Source organism: Protomyctophum parallelum (assembly GCF_964188405.1).
Source record: "Protomyctophum parallelum genome assembly, chromosome: 20".
Taxonomy (NCBI): domain Eukaryota; kingdom Metazoa; phylum Chordata; class Actinopteri; order Myctophiformes; family Myctophidae; genus Protomyctophum; species Protomyctophum parallelum.
In genome coordinates this window covers 29,926,906-29,950,563 of record NC_139718.1, presented here as the reverse complement: position 1 = coordinate 29,950,563, position 23,658 = coordinate 29,926,906, and the positions used below count along the sequence as shown (strand labels likewise).

Below are 23,658 nucleotides of genomic sequence, written 5' to 3'. Positions count from 1 at the left end.
GGGGCGTCAAGGGTCCAGTCGAACCGTGCAAACTAGCGGCTGGGACTCCGTTTTTGACCTCTGGACATGTCAATCATTCACTAACAGGGTGGATTTGTAGGTTCATGTCACGTGTCTTGTCGAACTATAAACTATTATTCTATTTAGTTGATATGATTTCCTTTTTCTGGCAGACTATATTTCTACACACCAACCTGCTTCACTATAGGTTCGGGGAGGGTTTAGGCTAGACTAGAGGGTTCTCATCAGCCAAATTCTTGATAGTTAGAAATGGATCCTTATGGTTCTGTAACTCTGAGAGTCTACAAATGAAAGCAAATTAAATTTGGTTTCATGTGTACACTCTCAGAGTTATAAATTATCACTGAGGCTTTTGCTGTGGTCTCACATATAAAAAATAAAAACATCTGGGTCCACGGCCTAATTAATCAAACTGGAGGTCCTTGAAATTAAAAAAGTACAATTAATCTTCCAATACAGCAAAACAATACACACTCAACCCTATCAGACAACAGCATGTTTTTATTCATAAGCCTATGATACACAATAGCCTATTATAGTGATCATTATTTACACATACCGGTATACATATTAATTTGTATTTTGGATAAATATGTTTACCTTTAGTTTAGTACAGCCTAAATGATCTACTATACTATACCATCTATTAGTAGGCAGATTCAAGTTGAGTTTGTATCTGACGCCATCTGTTGGTCATGCAATCCAGCCAAGAATACATGACTGGCAATGAAAAATGATGGCATAGTCTGCTTAAATCATGTGTTTCTAAGACAAGTTCAAATTGATTTAGTTCCGTGTTTGTTTGTTTGGTAATAGATCAAATTATTATTTCAGTTTTAAATGGTCATCGTCATTTTCTACTTCTCTATTGTTGGCTTTTATTTTTCTTATTCTCATGTATGCATAGTGGTCCTCAGGAGGACCTGTGATCACCTCAAGAGGGCTCCTGTATTGAAAAGAAGAATTTCAAGACCATGAAACACACAACACTACAAATTAATTATGTGTTTGACTTTGTAACCACTTAAGCCCCATTCAAAAAGTGTGAAAGCAGTGGATCTACAAGCTCACAACGAGTTGCATCATGGCACATTATAAGCTCATAAATCGGCTATGTTTGAAAATCGTTGACAATTGTTTTACATTTATGTTTGACTATAACGACATTCCCAAAATAGGCATGCCACCAGGGTTTAGCTCACCCTCAACCGCTCTCAGTTCAAAGGCCGCACCCTCCAGCTGTCTGTTTGCGATGAATAACAAGTAGAACGCAAGATGATTTGTCTTTTCTCTGATACTTCCTCCCTTGGCGTCTCATCCCCGGCGGCCCCCCACAAAGAGGCTAATCTGGTCCCAGCAGGGCCCCCTCTCTGAATGAAGACACCCAGTCACCCCAGAGATCTACTCAGACATAATGCTATTGTTCCTCCCTGGGAGACAAGTCAATACTGGGCAGACACAGACCCAGAGGTCCAACCTGCTGAGAGAGGGGTGGCGGGGAGGAGAGACGACTCCCTGGTGTAAAATCAACATCACCTTGGTGATTTACCTCTTCATGTCAATGGGGAGGAATTGATGTGGGAATTGGAGTGTCCTATCCTACTTTCATTGTTTTTCTTATTCAGACTAAACCCAGTCTATCCCACTGAGGTCTGTTTGCTAATCTTTTCAGGCCCTGGTGAAGCCAGTGGTATATTTAGCTGCAGTCTGAGCAGAGAGAGAGAGAGAGAGAGAGAGGTGAGGTGCCTGTTTTCTAAATATTTAACTCGTTACAGTCAATGGGACAAGAGAGAAAGGGAAAGGGGCAGAGAAGAACAGACATGTCTCCCTGTTGTAGAGAACAAAATAACACTGAAACAAGAAACAATGGTAAGGGCAAAGAACAACACAATAGTTTCCTTTAGTTTAGCAAGAGAGCAAAGTAAGACTAATATCAACAAATACCTCAATTGAAAATACAATATTTTTGTAGAGGGACATGTCGTTCAACACTCAGTTAATGCATGATGAGCCATAACACACAGAACCAAAAGAGACAGAGAAATCATAGTTGAACAACTTTACTAGGGTGTGTTTAATGGACCGAGTCAATTGGTCGTCTCCGACCCGTTTGATGTCCCCAGGGAACCGAGAAATCATGTAAGCCCCCTGTCATCTACTGTTTGGAGTTGCCAGGGTAGGGTTAATTCCCATGAGGCTTTTCTCCAGTGTTTCCCAAGTCAGGATTTTTAAAGCGTCCCTGGTTGACCCCCTGTGGATGGGACAGAAAAGCATTTTAGGTGTGTGTGTGTGTGTGTGTGTGTGTGTGTGTGTGTGTGTGTGTGTGTGTGCGCTTTGAAGTAGGGTTGTTTTACAATCGCCTTCATGCGTGTTCAGATCTATCTATATTTGGCTTGTATGTATCAGTAATAATAATTATAATGTATCTTTCAACATAAAAACCTACTGTATTTCACAACCGGTGGAAACACATAGTGAACCAGAACCAATGATCACTATGTTGATTCTGATGGAAGGGTTTGAGACACTGTCTTGTCCCTGTCCTGACCCTACAGTATGTGACAAATAAAGCCTTGCTGTCCTCCTAATCGGATGCTCATACACAATGCAAGTGACAGTTTTAATTAGCAGCCAGCATCTGACCTTCCCTCGAGCTAATATTCAAGACTATATTGGAATTTATAGCATCCTGTACTGAGTCTACACTGTTCAAATCATAATCATAGTCCCATACTCTTATTACCATATCATCACTGTCAGGTGGAAACCAATTTGTCACCAGCTATTGATAATACTTTTCAACTCTGCCAAAGGCTTTTTGTGCCCACTTGCAAGTGAGCTAATAAACTTTGTGAAAGACTCTTTGTGAGCTCTCATTATTGCAGAAATGTCCACCAGAAAATCGCAAGGCAATGTTCCTTGCAAAATAACCTTTTTGTGTAATCACTTTTATTACACTGTAAACAATCTACAGTAAGCATCCACACTAGTAGGGGCTCCATTTTCGTCATTGCTAAACCCCTTCTCCCTAAACTTCTTTGCCTTTTTTTTTACTAACGTGTCAATGTAGATTGGCTAGTTGAAATATTCTAGCGGAGAAGCGCATAACACATTGCACAGCATCAAGCTTGTAGATCTGCATTTTTCACTATCTTTGTGCCGCTCTACCTGTAAGTGCAATGGGCACAATTTAACTCAATTTAACCCAGCAAGAGTAAACCAAGCTACTTAAATCCACAGTGAACAGTCTGGCCGATCAAATGACATGGGTGATGTGAAAGTGTCGGGCAGGTTTGTCTGTGTCCCCTTTATCCCCATATATGGAGAATGAGATCTCATTATCATTATGACATTGATGTCATAGACTAGCCTATATGTATGGTAAAGGGTCACTCTGGGAATAGGTACACTGCGTACAATGAGTACTCTGACAACAAGCACAATGTGTATAACGCATAACCGGGTGCGGCCTGCATTCCCAAGTTGCTGAGTAGGCCCACTATCCCATTTAGGCCTGACCTCAAAATTAAAAAGAAATATTCTAAATTCTCCAGTTTTCTGAAATAAATATTTTCACGATTTTTCAAAAATAGCAGACCTACGAGCTCGTAGCGCACCACTTGGTGGCGCGCTATGAGCTTGTAGATCTGCTATTTTTCAATAGCCAAATTATAACATAATCCCGCCAAAAATGGGCTATAGATCAAGTTGTTACAGTAGAATGTCTAAATTCTGCATTACTGTAAATGGCCTGAAATTCTTTAATGCATAAAACCGCTTCTCCAGAGGAGGTCAAAACAAAACGCGGAATAATTTGCAAATGCAAAGCAGCACACTCAGCTGTGTCCATATTTTTCAATAGCCAAATTATAACATAATCCCGCCAAAAATGGGCTATAGATCAAGTTGTTACAGTAGAATGTCTAAATTCTGCATTACTGTAAATGGCCTGAAATTCTCTAATGCATAAAACCGCTTCTCCAGATGAGGTCAAAACAAAACGGGGAATAATTTGCAAATGCAAAGCAGCACACTCAGCTGTGTCCATTATAGACTCACTGAGTTGAGTCTCCTTTTAGGATATAGTTCGTGCCTGGGCAGTCAGCCTGCTTCTTAGCCATCATGGTCAACTGTTATCTGCCAGAAATTTGGGAAGACCAGGATTAGGATTTATAGGAGATGGTGTTTGTTCTTGAAGGAACTCCTCTATGACCCTCTCTATGGAGTGTAATTTATACTGCGTCGCACGACAGGGTCAATCGCAGAGAAGAACTGATTTTCAAGCAATAAACGTGGCATGAGCGACACCGCCGTGTGACAAAGTGTAATTTAAGCTTAACCCTTCACCCTCTTCCAAGTCTGTTGCCCTTCAGCCTGCCCTCTCAGACGGAGGAGGTGTCCACCCACTGACCTTGCATTGGCCGTGATGATTGACCTCCAAATGGACACACTGACCATCACTATTGTTGTGGATATTAGGCTGAAGGACAATATAGGCTTATAACAGTATAAGAAAGCTATTATAGCCATTGTGCGAGTATTAAGACCTCCATTCAATACACAACAAGAAGAGGCTACATGTTATTAGCATGAGCAAACAGTGGCATTTGGCCAGGTTCAAACCCTCATCTGTCATACCTTGTTGAATGTGGAACAGACAGTGGATTTACCCGTGCTTTAGTGAGCAATTGATATCTAAACAATCAACTACCATAATTATTCAAAGTGCAGTTGATAGGGCGATTTATATATATATATATATAAATGTATGTAAAGCACCAGCATTGCAACTGAACAGCTGACCAGCCCTTATGTTCATCAGTGTAAGGCGTTTGCTACTTATTCACAGATTGTTTTCTACTGTTCTTTTACACTTTGTTAGAGGCTCTGTTGTCCTTGGACTGCGTGCCCAATAATTATTACGATAGGTGTATTACCTTGTAATATCACGTTAATACATTATTTATTTATCTGAAATTTCACTGGAGGATAAGCCCTTCAGTGCAGCGTCTCATTTTCGAGGGGGTCCAAATAAACACAAATGGATGAGGCCTGGACCGCTGGCCTAGGCTGTTCAGGCACCTAGGCTACAATGGTGCCTGACGGCGTGTTGCAGGTCCGACGGACCCCCATTTCCTGTCTAACACACTTCACTATCAATAAAGGCATAAAAAGCCCCCTAAAAACGTAAAAAATAAATGGCAGAAGAACAGAAGGTTGGTGGAAGAAAACAACCCTTCCGAGTTCTGAGACATAGTAGACTAGTAGTGGAAACAAAATTATTAGACTAGGCCTACTTTGTAAAGTGATGTGACTTAACAAGTTAAATAAACAAATTTGCCACAACAACTACTGCACATGTAGCATTCTATAGTATGTTTCAGGCATTCGGTTGATGGTTGAGGTTCATTATCTTGGTCAAGAGCACCAACCAGACAATTTTTATGGATAGACACTGGCTGCCGCAGGGCTTAAACCTATGACCTTCAGCTTACTAGACAGTCTCTTGAACTGCTAGGCCACCATGGTTATAACTTATGATACGTAGCTTGCAGAGTTAGTTCAGTCAGATATACTCACGGGGTTAATACGCTGCATTATTTACTATGTGGGTGTATGTGTTTGCAAGACCCACATGTCATATGCTGATGTGGCAGTCAGCTGACCAATTTATTCACCGGTATATGAACTAAATGCTTACATTTATTTAAGCTCACCTAAGACTGCATTCTTCCTGCCTTCCTTCTCTGGTTGTTGTTATGTGCTGTTCCCACCGCCACCCCAACACCACCAGTGGGCTCTGCTATTTCTGTTCCCCATGGGGGGGGGGGTTATTACGTACTTGCGATCAGAGCGTGCGCAAGTACTGTTTTCGGCTGCGTTTGTCATTGACACCCTCGGCCAATCAGGGCGCTGCGTGTGTACGTCGCTGACACCCTCGGCCAATCAAGGCGCTGCGTGCGTACGTCGGTGACACCCTCAGCCAATCAGGGATTGTGAATTGGTTTTGACTGGACAGTAAAATTGTTATACTTTGCAACACATCGTAATTTGTGGAAAGTTAATTAGGTGTAAGAACACCTTAATTCTCAAAAGTTTTTTTTAGCAGTTATAGGAAAGTAATTTTGTTTTCGATTGGTGTACGTTTTATTTTAAATGTTTGTTTATGGGTTTCATCTTTATTTGTTATTTTTATAGAGGGAGGGACAGTAAGTTGACAAGAGTCAGAGATAAGTTGCGTTTGGATACAGCTTGTAATAGTGTTTCGGTAATGTGAATTCATAAAACGCCTTTATAGTAGAAATAGATATAGTGACTTTGTTAAATTATTTGCTAACATAAACATTTTGGATGCTGTTTTTACCTCCAGGTGTGCAAAGGAGTTCATATTTGATGTGAAATTAGTAATTACACTAAACATGATCAACTGAGACACAGCCTACAACACATTTTGCCCTGCACTAGCAGCTAGTCAGGGCCCCAATTTAATATCATTCAACTGACAATAGGGGCCAGAAATGAGGTCCAACAATTGACAAGACATAATACACACTAATCTATTATTTGAAACTCTATTTGACTCGGGGGCCCCCTAATCTGAAGAGGGTATTTCAGCCGTGACCAGTGTCATCGTCCAGTGTCAAAGCCAAAGGCGCTCAGTCGTGTGCATTCATTGACAGGATCTTAGGCGGCTATTTGTCAACAGATCTCATCTAAGATTTGTTCATCTCTGCATCCTCCGTGTTCACCCTCAACGATAGACTGATTGATAATTGATCCTTGTTCAAACAGGTCCTCTTGGGCCACAGTTGCCTTTGAATGCCAAACGAGTCATTCCCTTCCCCTTGTCCTTTGCAGAGGCGCTAATCCGATAAACGAATGGGAATGAGTGTCGTCCTCTGCTGATGTCCCCCTTTTCGCCTAGCCATTTATTGGATATTGTTTGACTTAATAGGTTTCAGAGACCCTCACAGAATGAACAGGGTCACTGGCCAAAACCTTTCAGGTGTTCTTTTGATAACCTGCAAGAAAAAAGCAATATCTGAAGCTTGGTATTTAAAGAATAATCCCCATTAATCCAAATAAAATGATATGCCAGGTAAATGTAAATTACATAATTTGTGCATACTATTAAGTAGATATGTGTGTACATTTCAAGAGACTGAACTCCTGCATTTACTGTAATGTGCTGTGGGTTATCTAAATGTGCAACCAAGAATGTCTGGAATACAAATTGTATGTTTTTATACAATTTCATGTGTTACCATATATTTCAATACATTACTTTGTGGCTGTGTATTCCATACGGTGACAGGAAGGAAAAGCTGTTAATCCTCTAGTTCTATACAGGCCTTTAGCCATTGCTGTTTGCATTCAAGCATTTAAACTTCTCCTTTACCTTCTCTGTGAAGAGGCTAGGTCAGTCAGTGATCAGCCCCAGCCTAAAGCAACAGAGATTTATTTGTAAGGCACGACATGGGGAATGACATTTAACTTGTTATTATTTCCCGGAGAAGATTAATGATAAATTGTCCATTATTTTTCCTTAAAAGTGAAAGATAAGACCACAGCCATTTGCCCCAGAGCCACAGTGGGACCACTATGCAAAATGACAGCCAATTATCGAGGCCTAGTTTGGGATAATGACTTTACAATGAATCTTTTGATTGAAATGTAACTGGGTTGGCCCTGGGCAAAGAGCAAAAAAGAAAAGAAAAAAAAGAATCGAATAGAAAAGTTATACAGAAACAATGAGCACTATATGGCAGTATGCATCTCTCAGTCTCTCTTTTCCTCTCTCTCCCTCCCACTCTCTCTCTCTCCACTCCTCTCCATAAATGGCTATAGGAGAAAGGGACAGAGATATGCATATATTGATGAAAAAATTATTAAGTCGCTGGAGCGCTTGCAGCAAACATAAATTTGCATATTCAGGGTAAATATGCAGACTATTTACGATAATAAGACCGGATTATTCAATTCAATGAATGTTAAATAGATGAGGAAATGGTATGTGTCTTATCAGGTTGAGGCTTCTTTCTATTCATTTTAATCGCTTCCCAATTGAACTCTTCATTTTATTCTCTAGCAGAGTTATTGTTCCCAGTCCTGCACCTAGGCTATATGTGTCCGGGGTGATTTCCACACGGTCACGTAGTCGAAAGTGGCGTTCACCTTATTCTTGGTGGAAATGGAGAAAGTCGACGTCACCCTGGGGCCCAACATCACGATAAGCCCCTTTTCATTATGCACAGAGCCCGATGGAGAACAAGATTTCATAGGGACCTCGTATGCAAAAAGGCCTTCAACATACAAGTCATCTAGATAAAAAAAAAGAAGAAGAAAAACGTAATTTTCTTTAGCATAGGAGACTATAAACAAAACACCTGCGCAGTTTCTTCATTGTGTGCATTAAAAACTTTCCCTTTCAGTGTATGTTCTGTACCCTGGGTGTGTGCGCACGAGCGTGTGCGGGTACTTTTGTGTGCGGCTGTGCGTGACATCTATAGACACATTGCATATGCACAAGATTACATAGCTGTGTAAGTGCAATAAGCTTCCATTCCTTTCTGTCAATTTCATAAAAGAACATGAAAGACTGATATAAATTAATGAAATTACTGTCATTCTTACAATGATTTTATTACATTTTGTCTTTATGATATAGCACCGTGAAAAGACATGAATAGAGGGTACAGTATGTCATCACACGACACAGGTTACAATTGTGACTGTCACTGACTCACTGTCCCTATCTGATACTTGCACTACCTGGCTAAGCCCACCAAATTGAACCTAAATATGAATCTGCTTAACCACTTGAACTCTAGTGGGCATGTCATATAATGGGTGAACATTTTGGTGAAAATAGAGACACATTCAGCAAAAATATTTGGAATAAAGGGGGAAAAAAAAGAAAAGCTCTCTCCTCTGGGGGCTGGGGGACCCCATGAACAGAGTAGTAGGATATACATGGTTTAAGTGGTTAATACAAGCCACGGTGACAGACATTCTTGTTGTGATGGCACCAATAAAGCACTGTAGTCACTCAGGCATAGCCGTGTCTGTGGGACACTGAGCAGTGGTTTTCAACCAGTGATCCGGGGACCACCAGTGGTCTTTGAGGGGGTTCCAGGTGGTCCACAACTAAATGATGGAAGGTTGGTAACCAAATGGACCCTTATTAGATCTTTAACTCTTGAGAGTGTAAAATGAAACCAAATGGACCCTTATGGCTCCAGTTGGTTTCATTTTACTCTCTCAAGAGTTTAAATAAATTATTGTTAAACATCTGCATTACTTAATTTTCAAGAAGTCTACACAATTAGAGAATGTAGAAGAATTGTTATTTTGATCAACGTTTGCCTGTTATCTCTCCTAATGGTAGCAACAGATACAACATGGAATTGTGGACAAAATCTTATCCAATGACAACAAAATATACTAAGTCTTGGGTCTCATCAAATGGTGGTCCGTGGCTCAAATTCCCAATAAATAATGGACCTTGGTATGAAAAGGGTTGAAAATCACTGCTGTAGAGTTGCAGTTTCCATTTACGATTACACATGCACTACTGCATGGTCACTACCTGGGGATGGATCATTTTCACCTGGCTGAGAGGGTCTGATATCTAAAGACCCTGAAAGCTTAACTCATCACAGTTTTTTTATTTTTTGTTTATCCAGGTATAAATCCCAGGTCCTTTTTGCCTTGATATCTCGCCTCCCACTCATTCAGTTAAACACATTTGCTGAATAGAATCTTCCCAGAGCAACCAGTCTGTGACTCTGCTGGACCACTGAGCAGCTCCAACCATTGTTCAATGCTCCAGGACATAAACGGTGGTGGTGGTGGTTGTTGTTGTTGTTGAGGTAGAGGTGAGCCGTTCTAATTCAGTAATCACACTAACCTGCTGCAGGCTAAAACTTAACAAATATAAAGGTATTTATAGTTTATAGTCAAACAAGCTGTCACCTCCAGAGTGTCAGACAACAGACCCAGACAGCCTGTGAATGTAGGAATACTACACAGTAAAATCCTTAGTATTATTAATGTAGCCATCTGAGTGTACAATTATTTGTATTTGATTTAGATATTTCTTGGCTTTTGATAGTACACAGTAGTAGAGAGACACACGGGGAGCGACGGGGACAGAGAAAAGTTCATCGGGCTTGGGATTCGAACCATTGACTCACTGTCAGGCTGTGGTAATGTGCTATGCACCTTAACTGCTAGGTTAATATAATTGGTTTTAATGTGTTTATTAAAATGAAACTAAATGTAGTAAGGATATGTGGGAATACTGCTTTATTGAGTCTATTCAAACAGCTGTGAATACCTATTCTATGAATGTGTCAGAGTCTCCATCTGGTGGCTGAAACGGCTTCAGATTATCCAAAATACATGGGATTACTTTAGCCAAGCACTCCCTCTACTGCCCATATCAGCACTGTTACTGGTTCTACAGAAAAATATGAGGCGAATATATCGTTTTAAGAAGTTAAATTAATCATCGACCAAATTGTATTTCTTGATAATGGTGATCTGTGTAAACTCACACTCAAATAAGTTGACAAATCACCATTACCAAGCAAGGTTTTTTTTTAAAGATGCCATCTGCTGTTAATAAATATTGCCTCTGTCCTCCAACCCTCCTCTTTAACATTTCTTCAGGCATGTGATGTATTCATGACAATGAGTTAAAAATTGCATCTTATGGGGCGCCCGCTGGCCTAGTGGTCCAGGCGCATGCCACATATAGGCTCTGGCCTGACCTGTTCCGACTCGTCCCACTCATGACGACCTATGCTGTGTCTCTCCCCTTCTCTCTCTCTCCCTCTTTCCTGTCTATCTTCACCTGTAACTATCAATAAGTCCGGGAGCACCCAATCGGAGTTTCGTCCAGTCTCCATGGGGGTCCCCCAGGGCTCAATCTTAGGTCCTGTGCTCTTCACAATATATATTAACAACATTATTTCGGCTAGTTTAAAGAGTAATGCCCACCTTTATGCAGACAACACAGTCTTATATTGTGTTGCTGACACAGCCCAGCTTGCTGCAGCTGGCATTCAATACTCTCCAAGATGCCCTGGTTGAGCTCAGGCTTGTTCTAAATACAAGCAAAACTAAGTTCATGCTTTTCACCATGGCTAGAACCACCAGACCAGAAAACATAATTTTTATATCTTCCAATGGCTCTACAATTGAAAGATCAGAATACAAGTACCGTGGCATCTGGCTGGATGAGAAATTGTCTTTTAAATTCTTGAAAATCTAGTCACTAAACTGAGACAAATGTTTTTTCCTATAGGAACAAAGCATGTTTTCCGGCATCTTGTAAAAAAAACAATCATTGAAGCCACATTTCTCTCTGTTCTGGACTACGGGGACATTCTTTACAGCACCATCCACTTTAAAGCACCTCGATACGGTTTACCATTCTGCCCTAAGATGGGTCACTGGTGACAGCTATGGTACCCATCACTGAACACTATGGGAACGCAGGCTTGTCCTCTCTGTCCGAGAGGCGGGACAAGCACTGGTATATGTTCATTTTCAAAGCCATCTCAGGAATGGTCCCCTCTTACATTTGCTCTCTGTTGGATCAGAATCCAAGTCCTTATCAGACCCGCTCGAGGGACTTCCTGACCCTAAAGGTCCCATTTGCTAACTCAGAGCCAGGTGAAGCAGCATTCTCTGTCAGTGCTCCATTTGATTGGAACGAACTCCAGAAGACCCTAAAAATCTGATCACTGTGCCTTCCCTAGGTCAATTCAGGGACATGCTTTCTAGCACTTTTGTTCAACTGTTTTAATTAATTATCATCTATCTATTATAGTTATTTTAGTTTTGCAATTTTCCAATTCATATATTTCATATTTCTGTATTTAATGTATATTGTTGATTGTTGATTTTGTGTTTTTGTATTTCCGCTACATTGAAAATGTACTCCGAGCTTAAATAAAGGTTATGATGATGATGATGATGAATAAAGGCAAAAAGCCGAAAGATTGCATCTTATGGTTTGTGCGACATAATATAACTAGAAAAAGTGCCCTTCTGGGCACAGGTCTCCACCAGGAGGATAGGAATATTTAGGAGTAATATAAACATGTTTTTTGTTTGTTTGTTCCAATCTTTGCCAATCAGGATGGAATATGGGAAATGGTGCAGATCCGTGTTGATGGCACGCATGCACAATCCACCTGTTGGTGGCGCTATAACAGGGCAATGTGAAATGGGTGGGCTATATTCCTCAGCCTAGTAGGAAAGTGCGTGAAAGATTTCACGTGAAATTGCACGCTGCGTTCATGATTTGAGGTTTTTTGTTCAAAACAGGCCAATCCTGCAAAATTTGAAAGCCAATGTTAGCCAATTAGGATGGAATATGAAATATCAGACACATCCGTCTTGAGCACATGACTATGGAGATACTGTGTAACGATTTGCGGGATTTTTGGACAAAATCTGTAGGTGTACTGTGCAAAAACTTGTTTTGCACAAAGCGGCCTCCTGGTGGCGCTATAACAGGCCGTTCTGGAAATCTTGGGGCAGAGGTTCATCGTTGGCATCCAGGGAGTGTGTGTGCAAAATGTGGCATCGACCGGGTTAACGGTGGCCGAGATTAGCTTGTCACGGACGGACACACGGACACACGGACACACGGACACACGGACGGACGGACGGAGTGCAAAACATACTCTCTCCCCATGCCTTCGGCCTGGTGGAGACAAAAAGCATAAAGTAGCTATTTAGCCAAGTTGCTCATTTTGGCAGTTATGTAGCCTAATAATAGGTCAAAACAAGTGATATTGGAGAAAAGACTGAAATTTCTTTCTTGCACCACTAGGTGGTAGTCTTTTATTAAGCATAAGATGAGGCAACCCGAATCAAAGGAACTCTCTCTGAGTGCAGGATTCCCCTTCCTTGGAACTGGAGGCCCTCTGTGAGGTCTCCCTGCTGTAAGCAGACAAATAGATCCTAATTGAATCAAAACTAGCTTGGGATCACCGAAGTTCTAGTGTAGATCAATACACTTTGCCTGTGAGCTGTTGAGCAGTGCCATCATTCCCACACAACCAAAATGTTTCGAGCCCAAGCCCCAAGGCACACTGCAGGGCCAGATCTCAAGACACACCTGTATTCTTATCTGTGCAAAAATATCCTCTCTAGGCTCTAAGACACAGCCATTATTCTACACTTAAATGCCAAATGAAAAACATTAAAACATTAATATTTTTGGGGTATATAATTTGCCTCTGTATTGGGAAATGTGTGCACAAGCATTGATATATATATATAATATATAGTAAATTGACATTCCCATATAATAATTAAATTAACGTTTTGTATATTGCAATAATCCCTGAACAGCACAGCAGGCAGTGTGCCTCAGTGCAAACCACTGCACTAAATGTGATCATTCTAGAATTACAGTATCTATGCAGTAAGGCTCTGATGATTGGTGACTCTTCTTTTGGCTATTTTTGATAAATGCAGTGCCTGAAAACTAAAATGTAATTATCATGCATGATGCATTAGTATTGTGGTATAGTGTTACAGCATTAATATTGCAGTTGGACAGTAATACTGCACTATCGCAGGCTGATGGCAGTGGACCATGCCCAACTAATTAATTTTCCTGTTTGGAATAGTAGCCTACTTGCAAGCCTATTTGTTGGTTGCTTGTAATACTTAGTATAGTTTATACTTCTGCCACACATATTTAAGTCACTACAGATAAGATTTCTAAGTGCTAAATGCACAAAGTAATGGCTGTCAAGAGAAAGAATATAATATGACAGAGATCTGTTCATGCACCTTTGAAGAGATTATAATGAGATTACTACTAGATAGATAATACAGTAAGCTGCTTGTTGTGATTGTGTCAACATGCAAAAGGAAAACAAATTGTCAAAAGGATGTGACAGTAAAGTGTACAATCCAACAATATGTTTTATAGTTGCAAAGTAGTAATTGTCTGTCTGTCTCTCTGGCGTACACACATGCTTCACACACACACACACACACACACACACACACACACACACACACACACACACACACACACACACACACACACACACACACACACACACACACACACACACACACACACACACACACACACACACACACACACACACACACACACACACACACACACACACACACACTTAATTATTTGTTATTCCTCAGGGGAGGGAGTCTGTGCCCTTTTCCTAGAGTGAGTCCTTTGCCTTGATGTCAAAGAGAAAGTGAGTGTGTGTGTGTGTGTGTGTGTGTGTGTGTGTGTGTGTGTGTGTGTGTGTGTGTGTGTGTGTGTGTGTGTGTGTGTGTGTGTGTGTGTGCACGTGTTCTATTACCCTACTACTGTTTTACAAACATTGTTAAGGAAAGTCTAAAGATTTCCGCTGTCTGCAATGTTGTGACAGCTGAAACTGTAGAATGTGTGACAATGAAAGCCTTGAACTATTTCACTTGCCATTGATGTTAAATGAAAATGATTGCACTCCTTCTTGCATTCTCACATAAAAATACAATATTTATCTATTTGTAACACAGATCCATTTTGTATATAAATGAAATGTGTTACATTGTAAAACCTGAGAGTTAAATGAACACCTTTTACATACATAGCACTCACTTCCATACCATGCAATCGCATGAAACGGCTCCAAACTGAACAAATTGAACAAACTTAACACTCTCATCTCCATCACTCTGTGATCATCCTCTCGGGTCAAATCCTTTTTTGAGGGTTGGTTTCCAGTTTTCTTCTCTGGACTCAATCCTTCTCCCCTCAAGCATCAAGTACATTTACTCAAGTACTATACTTGAGTACAGTTTTTATGTACCGTACCTTTACTTTAGCCGAGTATGTCGATTTCTCAAAATTCATACTTCTACTCCACTACATCTGAGAGACACTTATTTGAACATTTAGGGTGCCATTTTGAAGATCCGTTTTACAATGGGGTAATACATAAATTGCCCTCGCTCTGCGCACAATCGTATTATGAAAGGCATATCGGCCCGTGTTGAACGCACACACATATGGCATACGGCGTTCCTGAATATTTTAGCATTGTGGGAGTGTCCATATGTTAATTATTTTCGCTTTGCGCAATTTGCTATTAAGCCCCTTGACCTAAAAACACTCAGGCATAACGATTAGACATGGGTCTGACCACCTCATAAACGCAAAAAGCACTGTTTGATTTTACACTTGAGCGGCTCTGGGAGGCTGCTGGAGTGTTGCCATGTCTGTTTATTATAAGCGGCTTCTTTTTCTGTAAAGTTGCTTGTAAATATTGGTAGTTGTAGCCTACTAGTTGTGGTTGCTTTTCTTGTTTCTAAAGTGGTTATTTGGGCTTTTTACTCCTAATGTTGTTTAAACCAGTGATCCTCACACAGCACATTCCCATGTCAAGGATCCCCAGATGAATGCATTTGCCCAACTAAGGACGGCTAATCCAAAGATTAAATTACATTTTTCCAAGATTGCTTTTGAAAATAGCAGATCTATACCAGCTCACAATGCATCACATTCATTCATTAAAACTATGAACTCTGACTGCAGGGGGATATATATAATGATCATTATAACAATGAGCAAGAACATATTTAAAAAGAAGGAATAACTTATATTACCTATACCTATATTTGTGGACAATCAAAATATGTTTTTTTATTTTAATGTGGTGTCATTAAAATTAATCTGGATATGGCAGACTCACTATCTAGAAAATAAAAACATGGCACTTCATTTAAAATAGGTTACAGACCTCTGTTATATGCGCTTATTTTTATAGACCTATTTACTTGTTTCTATGAGACATGGCAACAGCCTCTTTTTGCTCTTTTTTTGGTAAAATGTTGAGATTAGATTTCTCAACCTTAAAAATAAATAAAAACATCTCCATAATCCTTGGGAAGTTTGCTTTCATATGCTGTATCAAACCCGATTCAAGTCTTCTTCAATAAAATGCTACGAGCGAAGATCATATACCATCAGGGCCACAGGCACAGCATTAAGCAGCAGCATTCAACTCATTCCTTCATCATGACTTGAATGAAATAAAATATAATAAACGTTATTTTACTGGTGTTTTTCAATAGAAACAAATTATTTTGAGGCATAAAGGTGACAGCATGCAGTGCAATAGGAATAATTAACCCAAATGTGACAAAGTCATGTCATGTCTTCTATGGTGCCAGCCTGAAGAAATGTAATACCACGATCCCCAAAGTGCGCATTCCGTATGTGACATCAGCTGACTGGTAAAGAGAATAGTACGGACATGTTGATTGGGTATGTCTCAAACACTCCTTAAACCCATGACTAATTCAAGGCCGTTTTGCGCAATCCACGGGGTGTCGAAAGCGCTTCTTAACATGCCCAAAATTGCAATAGGACATACCACAAGCCCCCAGCTCATAAAACTGTAATATGATTAGTAATATTATTTGAACTGCTTAATGGAGCCCTAAGTCACTAGTTAGGTACTAATATAGAGATTAGATTATCATTACAAAACATACATCAAATATAAGCCCTATCTTTGTCTATTCAAAAACGGCTGCTCTACAAGCTCACAGCGCTTGAGTAAAGAAGTAATACTTCTTCCACCAATGCTCATACTGCCATCCCATACTTCCACTTCATCCCCTCATACTCTTCATCCCCATATCCCTTCATCACAGATTCGCCAGCGGATTCGACTGTTATCTCTGTATTGAATAGGTGAAATCATTCGAATAGGGCCAATATGGCCATACTGGCATACTCACCCTTGGCTGAACATAGCCTGGTCAAGGTTTCCCCCTGGTGGACGTGTCATTTCCAACTATTGTTGGTGCATGGAAACTAGGGGTTAACTATACTATTCTCTGCCTATCGGGACATAACTCGGACGGCGCTGAGTCGGGTCTGGTGGCCGTCGCAACGCTCGGCAGGCGACTCACTCGGCGGTGCCTCACGTGGCTCAAGGCCACCAGACACGGCGCGCCTCCGTCAGGACATCAGTGACATTATCACCCGTCACAATAGGTGATAATGACATACTGAGACAGTGAGTATGCCAGTATATGGCCATATGGGCCCTATTCGAAGGTGCTGATAACGGATGATTTCGCCTATTCAATACAGAGATAACGGTCGAATGGGGTGACATCGCCTCCTCATCCCTTCATTCCTCATCCCAACTCCACACTGAACATACCTATAACACCACAATAACCTTTCCTAAATAAACAACTTGAATCTAGATTTGTTTGAATGAGTATAGTGAAATCTATCTTCTATCTATAAATGCACCACATCTCTGTCTGTCTGTGTGTACGCCACGGCTGTAATGCACGTAACTGGAGAACCGTTCGCCCCACCAACTTCAAATTCGACATACTAATTCCACAACCCCACAGGGAGTGCAGTGCCCGGTGTCGCCACAAAAGGCCTCTCCCCGGGCTCTGGACTGGACCCCTGCCCAGAGATATGGAGCTTCTGTTCTGACATGACAACACTCCATATTTGGACATGCCTGACAGACACAGAACTCCATATAAGGGACACAGAGAGACAGATACAGAAATCTCCATATTGACACGGGTAAAATGTATTGCATAGTCGTGTGGGGCATGGATCTCCAACTTCCATCGTTACAAGAACTCCATATATGGGCATAAAAGGGACACATACATAATAACTTGGTGGGGCATTCATTTCCAACTTGCATCGTTCCTAACGGACACCACTCTAGTAGGTTTTAAATAGCCACACAACAAGGATAGACATGACCACAGACTGCTGTTTCTGTCAAGTGTGTGCCACACACATGTTGTCATGGTAACTGTCAGTCTTGCCTCTTGAAAACAAATTGACCCCATGGCAGTAGTGATCATTAATTCCCCCATCTTGAGTGCGCTCCATTTGATGGAGGAAAACTTAAAGGGAATCATTCGCTTCTCATGCAAATTGGGTTGCATATCAACAGTGCATATTGATGCCTGCCTCATTCCATCTGTCACTTACAATAAACCCAATAAAGAGGGCTTAAATTGTAACATGCTTATCTTTTTGATTTTGGGGAGACCTTTGTTACCCTTTCTTGCAGCTGACCTCCTCCGCAACACCTTTTTGTTTTTCCTTTTTATACAGTATTGGTGGTGTGCTTTATTTGTGCCCTTCACCCTTGCTCTCACCATCTCTCCCTCTCCCTCTCTGCACACCTGCTCATCATCAGCAATCAGCACACCAGACTTATCGCCACACAAGTGTTGTGGCACTTGTAGTGTTCAAGCCCTGATTTTCACCAGTCTGTTGTCTCCCTGCCAGGTAGTGTAATTATTAATACCGTTTTTTCCCTGTCTTCAGGATAACCCGCCTGCGGCCTGCCTGCTTGCCTCGCCGGTCTGCCCTGGATATCCAGACTCTTCTTAAACCTCTCCTGGTTAGAAAAACAATAAAACAATACCGTGTCTTCGCTAACCTTGTCTGTGTCTGCATTGGGGTTCTAACTTCTGCCTTCATTCATGACAACAGCGATGTCATATAGGCTACTGTACATCTTTAAGAGCCTTTCTGTGTCAGGGGAGTTGGGACGGGAATTTGTAATGGTCTTCTCTTCTTTCTTTTTCTTTTCAAAATCTTTTTATTTAAGTTTTTTCTTTTTTACAAACAAACCCAGGGGCAAGCATTAGACAGAGACATATCAAATATGAAAAAATAAATAAAGCTCCATCCCCTATCCCACCCACCCCCCACCCACAATCCCAAGGATAGTTGGAAAATACATATATCTATATACGAAATACATGCATACATAATTAATGTAATGTAAATAAAAATAATAAAGCAGATTTTACTAGCAGAGCAGAATTTGTTTCAGTTGTGGTTGGCGTGGCCGAGGCATAGGCACGGCACACTATACCGTTTGTGTGTTGTGGTAAAATGTCATAAACGGACCCCAGGTTTTGTAAAACTTTTTTTCAGAGCCGGCAATTGAAAACCTTAACATCTCCAACTCGAGACAGGACATTATATCACGAAGCCACTGACAGAGCACGGGCGGGGCAGCATCCTTCCATTTGAACAGAATGGCACGCCTAGCGAGCAATAAGGCAAAGTCGACCATACGACACTCTATGCGTGTTAGAGGAAGGTCATCCCTTCCAGCAGTGCCAAGGAGAGCCATTAAGGGATCTGGGTCTAGATTTTGGTGTAAAATGTTGGACACATTCCCCCAAAATGGTTGTGATTTTGGACACATCCAATACTGATGGAACAGAGTTGCATCTCCGCTCTTGCACTTGTCACAGGTAGGACTTACGTCAGGATAAATACTAGCCAGTTTAGCCTTAGACATATGAGCTCTATGGACTATTTTAAACTGCACTAAGCAATGTCTTCTTCTCTTCTTTCTTTTTATTTATTTATTTACTCAGGGACATTTCCAAAGGGAATATTGCTAGAGTTTAGAATAAAGTACTAGCATTTTGTTCCATGTGATCTCTATTTTTTCTCTTCTTTCTTTCTCTCTTTCAGCCTAGCCTTGAGGGACCATCATGTAGCTCACCACACAAAGTAGCTCTCACACAAAGAAGGTCACTGAATGAGCAAAGAAAGGATAAAAGATATACTGTACATACTGTACTTGCCCTCTTGCTCTTTTGCCTCAGAACATGCCTGGTTTTGATTATTTCTAAAGAGAAAATATAATAAAGTTGCTGTCCCAGTAGCAGACCCATAGATGCATGGGAGTCATAAAGAATGCCTGATGCCTCCTCAGTGAACCCATGCTATGGGTCTGGCCATGCTATGGGTCTGGCCAAGCCAGGCTAACATAGTTCAGTTATGCATTCAAAACCTCCACTGCAAAATCCCAAGTATCCATTTAACTCTGACAGAGTGGGCAAACACAATGTAAAATTTGCTATTTTGTCCAAAATGTAAAAAGAAAATAACATTATTTGAAAAATGATCTTAAGTATTGTAAAGTATACGTGAATTGAACATGCATGGTACATCTATATGAGACTTAAATGTACCCTTCAACTTCTTGTTTATTGTAGCAATTTGTAGAAATTGTTGGACCTTATTGTCAAATATTCAATCATATTCTAATCATGTATACTTTACATTATTTAGACCATTTTCCAATTATTTTGTTTCTTAACATTTTGGACCAAATAACCAATTTTACATACCGGTATCTGCTATTTTTGAATAGCCAACGCCAAAATCTAAAATGACAGTTTGATTTTGTAGTGTAATGTCATATGAATGTATCTGCCTGTGCTCTCCTGCAAGGTCTTCTTAGCCCAACATGAATTGTGTAGCATATGTCACTATTGAAATGTGTTGAATCTGTGTTCAAATCAAACTGCTTTGCCTTTGTGTTGGATTCTCACTGAGTGACACTGATTTTGATTGCAATTTATTCCACTTGTGCCACTTTTCTTGCACTGTAAGTCAAGTAGCACACTGTATGCACGTTTATGCTTCTTAATAGTCTAGTATATAGTAGAGTACAACCCCCCCAGCAAGGCAATTATCGGTAATTACTGCTCTAGGATGCTTCCGTGCAAACAGCTCTCCTGTGACTATCTTGCATTCTTACGGAATGCATCACATTGTTTCTCTTCTCTATCACAGTCAAACAACTACCTCACCAACCATTCATTCATTGGATCAACGCTAGGCAGAGGGTCGTTTCAAACTCCACTTAAGCAGTTGATGTCCCTACTTTTTAATGGTTCATCACACCTTCCCTCACCCCACGCTGTGTTGGTGGCTCAGTCTCCTAGCAACCGAGGCCCCAGATGAGTTGACAGCATTTGAGTGGGCACCCCTCACCTCTCCACACGCTCTGTGACTGAAATACCCCCACCACAAACGCACACGCGCACACACACAGACACAGACACACTTCCTACTCTCTCCTCTTTCCAGATGCTTAAAGATGCATTTTGTGTAGAGTTGTTTTTTTTTTCCTTTTTAACAAGGCAGAAGTAGAAGGAGTTCTTTGTTATTCCATTTCCTTTTGTGGTTGAAACCCAAATGAGCCACTCATTAAATAAATACTATAGTCTATTTCCAATCACAATATTGCATTATATCTATCTGGAAATGTGAGGTTTGACAGAATGCCCCACAGTTAGCTGAGGTATTAGGGCTATACTCAAGGCTGCACATCTTGGTTATAGCCCATAAACAAGCAAAAAGGGTATATTTTGACTTGACTGTTTTAGCAATAGCAAATGCTAAAGTTTGTTATTGTTACATTTTGTGTACAGCTTCATATAGAGTAAAATGGCTTTTGTTTCGCTCCTCTGACATTGCAGCAGCATACTGTAGTAACACGATAACAATAATGATATAGGAACTTAGAAAGAAAGGAATATTCATATGATCATGATTCATGCTGCTTTGACATTTGGGTTGGCTCTATAACCCAGAGGCACTGAGATCAAATGACGTGAGAGTTGACGATGCTAAACGGCAGAAGCCTACTTTTCTACAGCCTACCTGCTGCCAGTCTGCTCCCCCGTGATGCTGATGCTGTCACTTGGCTATTCGAGGAGATTTCAGCACCACTGTGTTGTGGACAGCTACTGCTGAGGGATCAAATACATGCAGAGTGCAAAATACATTCATTAAGATCTCTTCAATTCATTTGTATTTTCTGTGTGGAAAGATGGATATTGATCAACCCAAAAATTTCTCTTTTTTTGATTTTGTCGGTGGAATTCAACTTCTGCGAGGAGAAGAGACGAAAACTGCCATGCCTGTCATTTTGATAGGAATTTGTGTCTCTGGAGCTATTGGTAATTTGTTCGTTTTGTTGATTTTTATTCGTGATTTTACAAACGGAAGAGGTTCTGAAGTTAAAGCGTTTCTTGTCTCTCTTGCCTCGACAGACTTGATGATTTTGCTCTTGTGCGCCCCAGTGCGCGCTGTAACATACTACAAGCAGACATGGACCTTCGGTAGTTTCGTTTGCCGAACCACGGACTGGTTTCAGCACTCGTGCGTAATTGCCAAAACATTAATTCTCGCTGCCTCGAGCAGGGCGACGCACAACTTGGCTTCAAGCACCGCCAAAGGAACGCTTTTCAGTCCAACGTGGATTCACGGAGCCTTGGCGATCATTTGGATTTTGTCGATGATCTTTCCGATTCCCCAGATGTTGTTTGCGTCTTTGCAGGCGAACGACCGCCACAGCACTGTGTGCGTCTCTGAAATGCCAGCCTGCGCTGCCGACTTCATGAACTTGTTCTACAAGTTATATCCAACGTCGGCCTTTGTGCTGCCGGTAGTCTACACACTTGCTTACTACACTAAAACACTGCATTCTGCTGTCAACCACGCGCCAGGTCCTCGGCAGCAGAGTAAGGTCACTCTGGTCCTGCTGTGCGTAAGCGGTGCCAATGCGCTCATGCTGCTACCGGAATGGGGCACGTTTACCTGGATAAGGCTTGGTTACAACAAGCCTCCGGTAGGCTTGCTCATTTTTGCCCAGGTGCTTCTTTACGCGTGCAGCTCCCTCTCCCCGGTAATCTTAATGACCATGTATGATGACGTGCGCCAGGGACTGGTCGACCTGTGGTTTATCGCAATATGCAGACATCCAAAGCACGGTACCGGCGGCAGTAGGCCTACGTGTACAAAAAACGAGGGAAGCGGAGCTGAGATCGCGGCCAACCCCAATTCCGTCGCTGATGCCAACTCGCAAGACCAAGAAGCGGACACGTTCCCAGACGTGGAACACTTTTGGACCGGGCGCAGAGACACACAGGTGGAAAACAACCAAGACCCGGTCCCATGGGAAAGAAAGGAAGAGGAACAAATGTCATAGTGGTTATTGTGTATGGATGTGTGTGTTAGTTCAGTTGGTTTCTAGTTTAATAGCTATCTATGTCTGTGCTCATCAAAGAGTTTCAAAGGTCTGCTGTTGTAATAAAAAAATGTGTAGCTTATAGGTCTATATCCTCAGTGTATTAAATAAGATTGTAGCATTTAATGTTTTTTATTTTCTTGACTGGGTCAGTAAACAATGATTTTTACAGTAGGCTAGACATTTAAAATGTGACATTTTTAATATACGGTATATACCTTATGTAGCCTAACATATTTGGAACTGCTTTGTGTATAAGTTGGCCATGTTCTGCTATGGCATCATACACAGAAAGTGTGAGCTGCAGTAATTGTAGTTGTAATTGTAATATGTTTGTCAATGTAAATGTATAGGCCTATATCCATGTTGAGACTTGATCAAAATGATTGTTGTCATTATGTGAATAACATTAAAATGTTTCAAATATGATCCTTCTCTTCTTTTTCTAAAGCTCACCACTTGAACCTTTCCCCACGAGGAAGTCAGCTCTCAAATATCCACTGTAAATCTGATTTGTTATTAAAATATTAGAATACTGTATTCTGTATTCATAAATAAATAATCTCCAGGATATTCTATTTTAAAGGAGTGTTCCATACTATTTGAAATGTCAACATTTCCATGAGCAAACTGCTCCCCATAATTTTCATAACTTTCTTTAAAGTGCAACCAGATCTATTTTTTATTTTTTTTGTATTCCGACAGCCAGCAATGGGTAAAACGCTCCCAAAATAATTTA

General features: G+C 40.9%; 2 protein-coding genes across 2 annotated transcripts in view; one reads left to right on the top strand and one right to left on the bottom strand.

Annotated features, from left to right (window-relative positions):
- rab11fip5a (RAB11 family interacting protein 5a (class I)) overlaps positions 1–21,641 on the bottom strand; it is a 67,898-nt gene extending 46,257 nt beyond the window's left edge. The window contains exon 1 of the mRNA XM_083792149.1: positions 21,551–21,641. The gene's annotated coding sequence lies outside the window, so the exon portion shown is untranslated. The remainder of the gene's footprint in view (positions 1–21,550) is intronic.
- A 78-nt stretch (positions 21,642–21,719) lies between these two features.
- On the top strand, positions 21,720–22,880 carry LOC310877731 (G-protein coupled receptor 151; the record flags this gene model as incomplete). Its single annotated transcript, XM_083791680.1, has 1 exon — positions 21,720–22,880. The coding sequence occupies one exon, from the start codon at positions 21,720–21,722 to the stop codon at positions 22,878–22,880; it is 1,161 nt and encodes a 386-aa protein (XP_083647806.1).
- Positions 22,881–23,658: the final 778 nt, after the last annotated feature.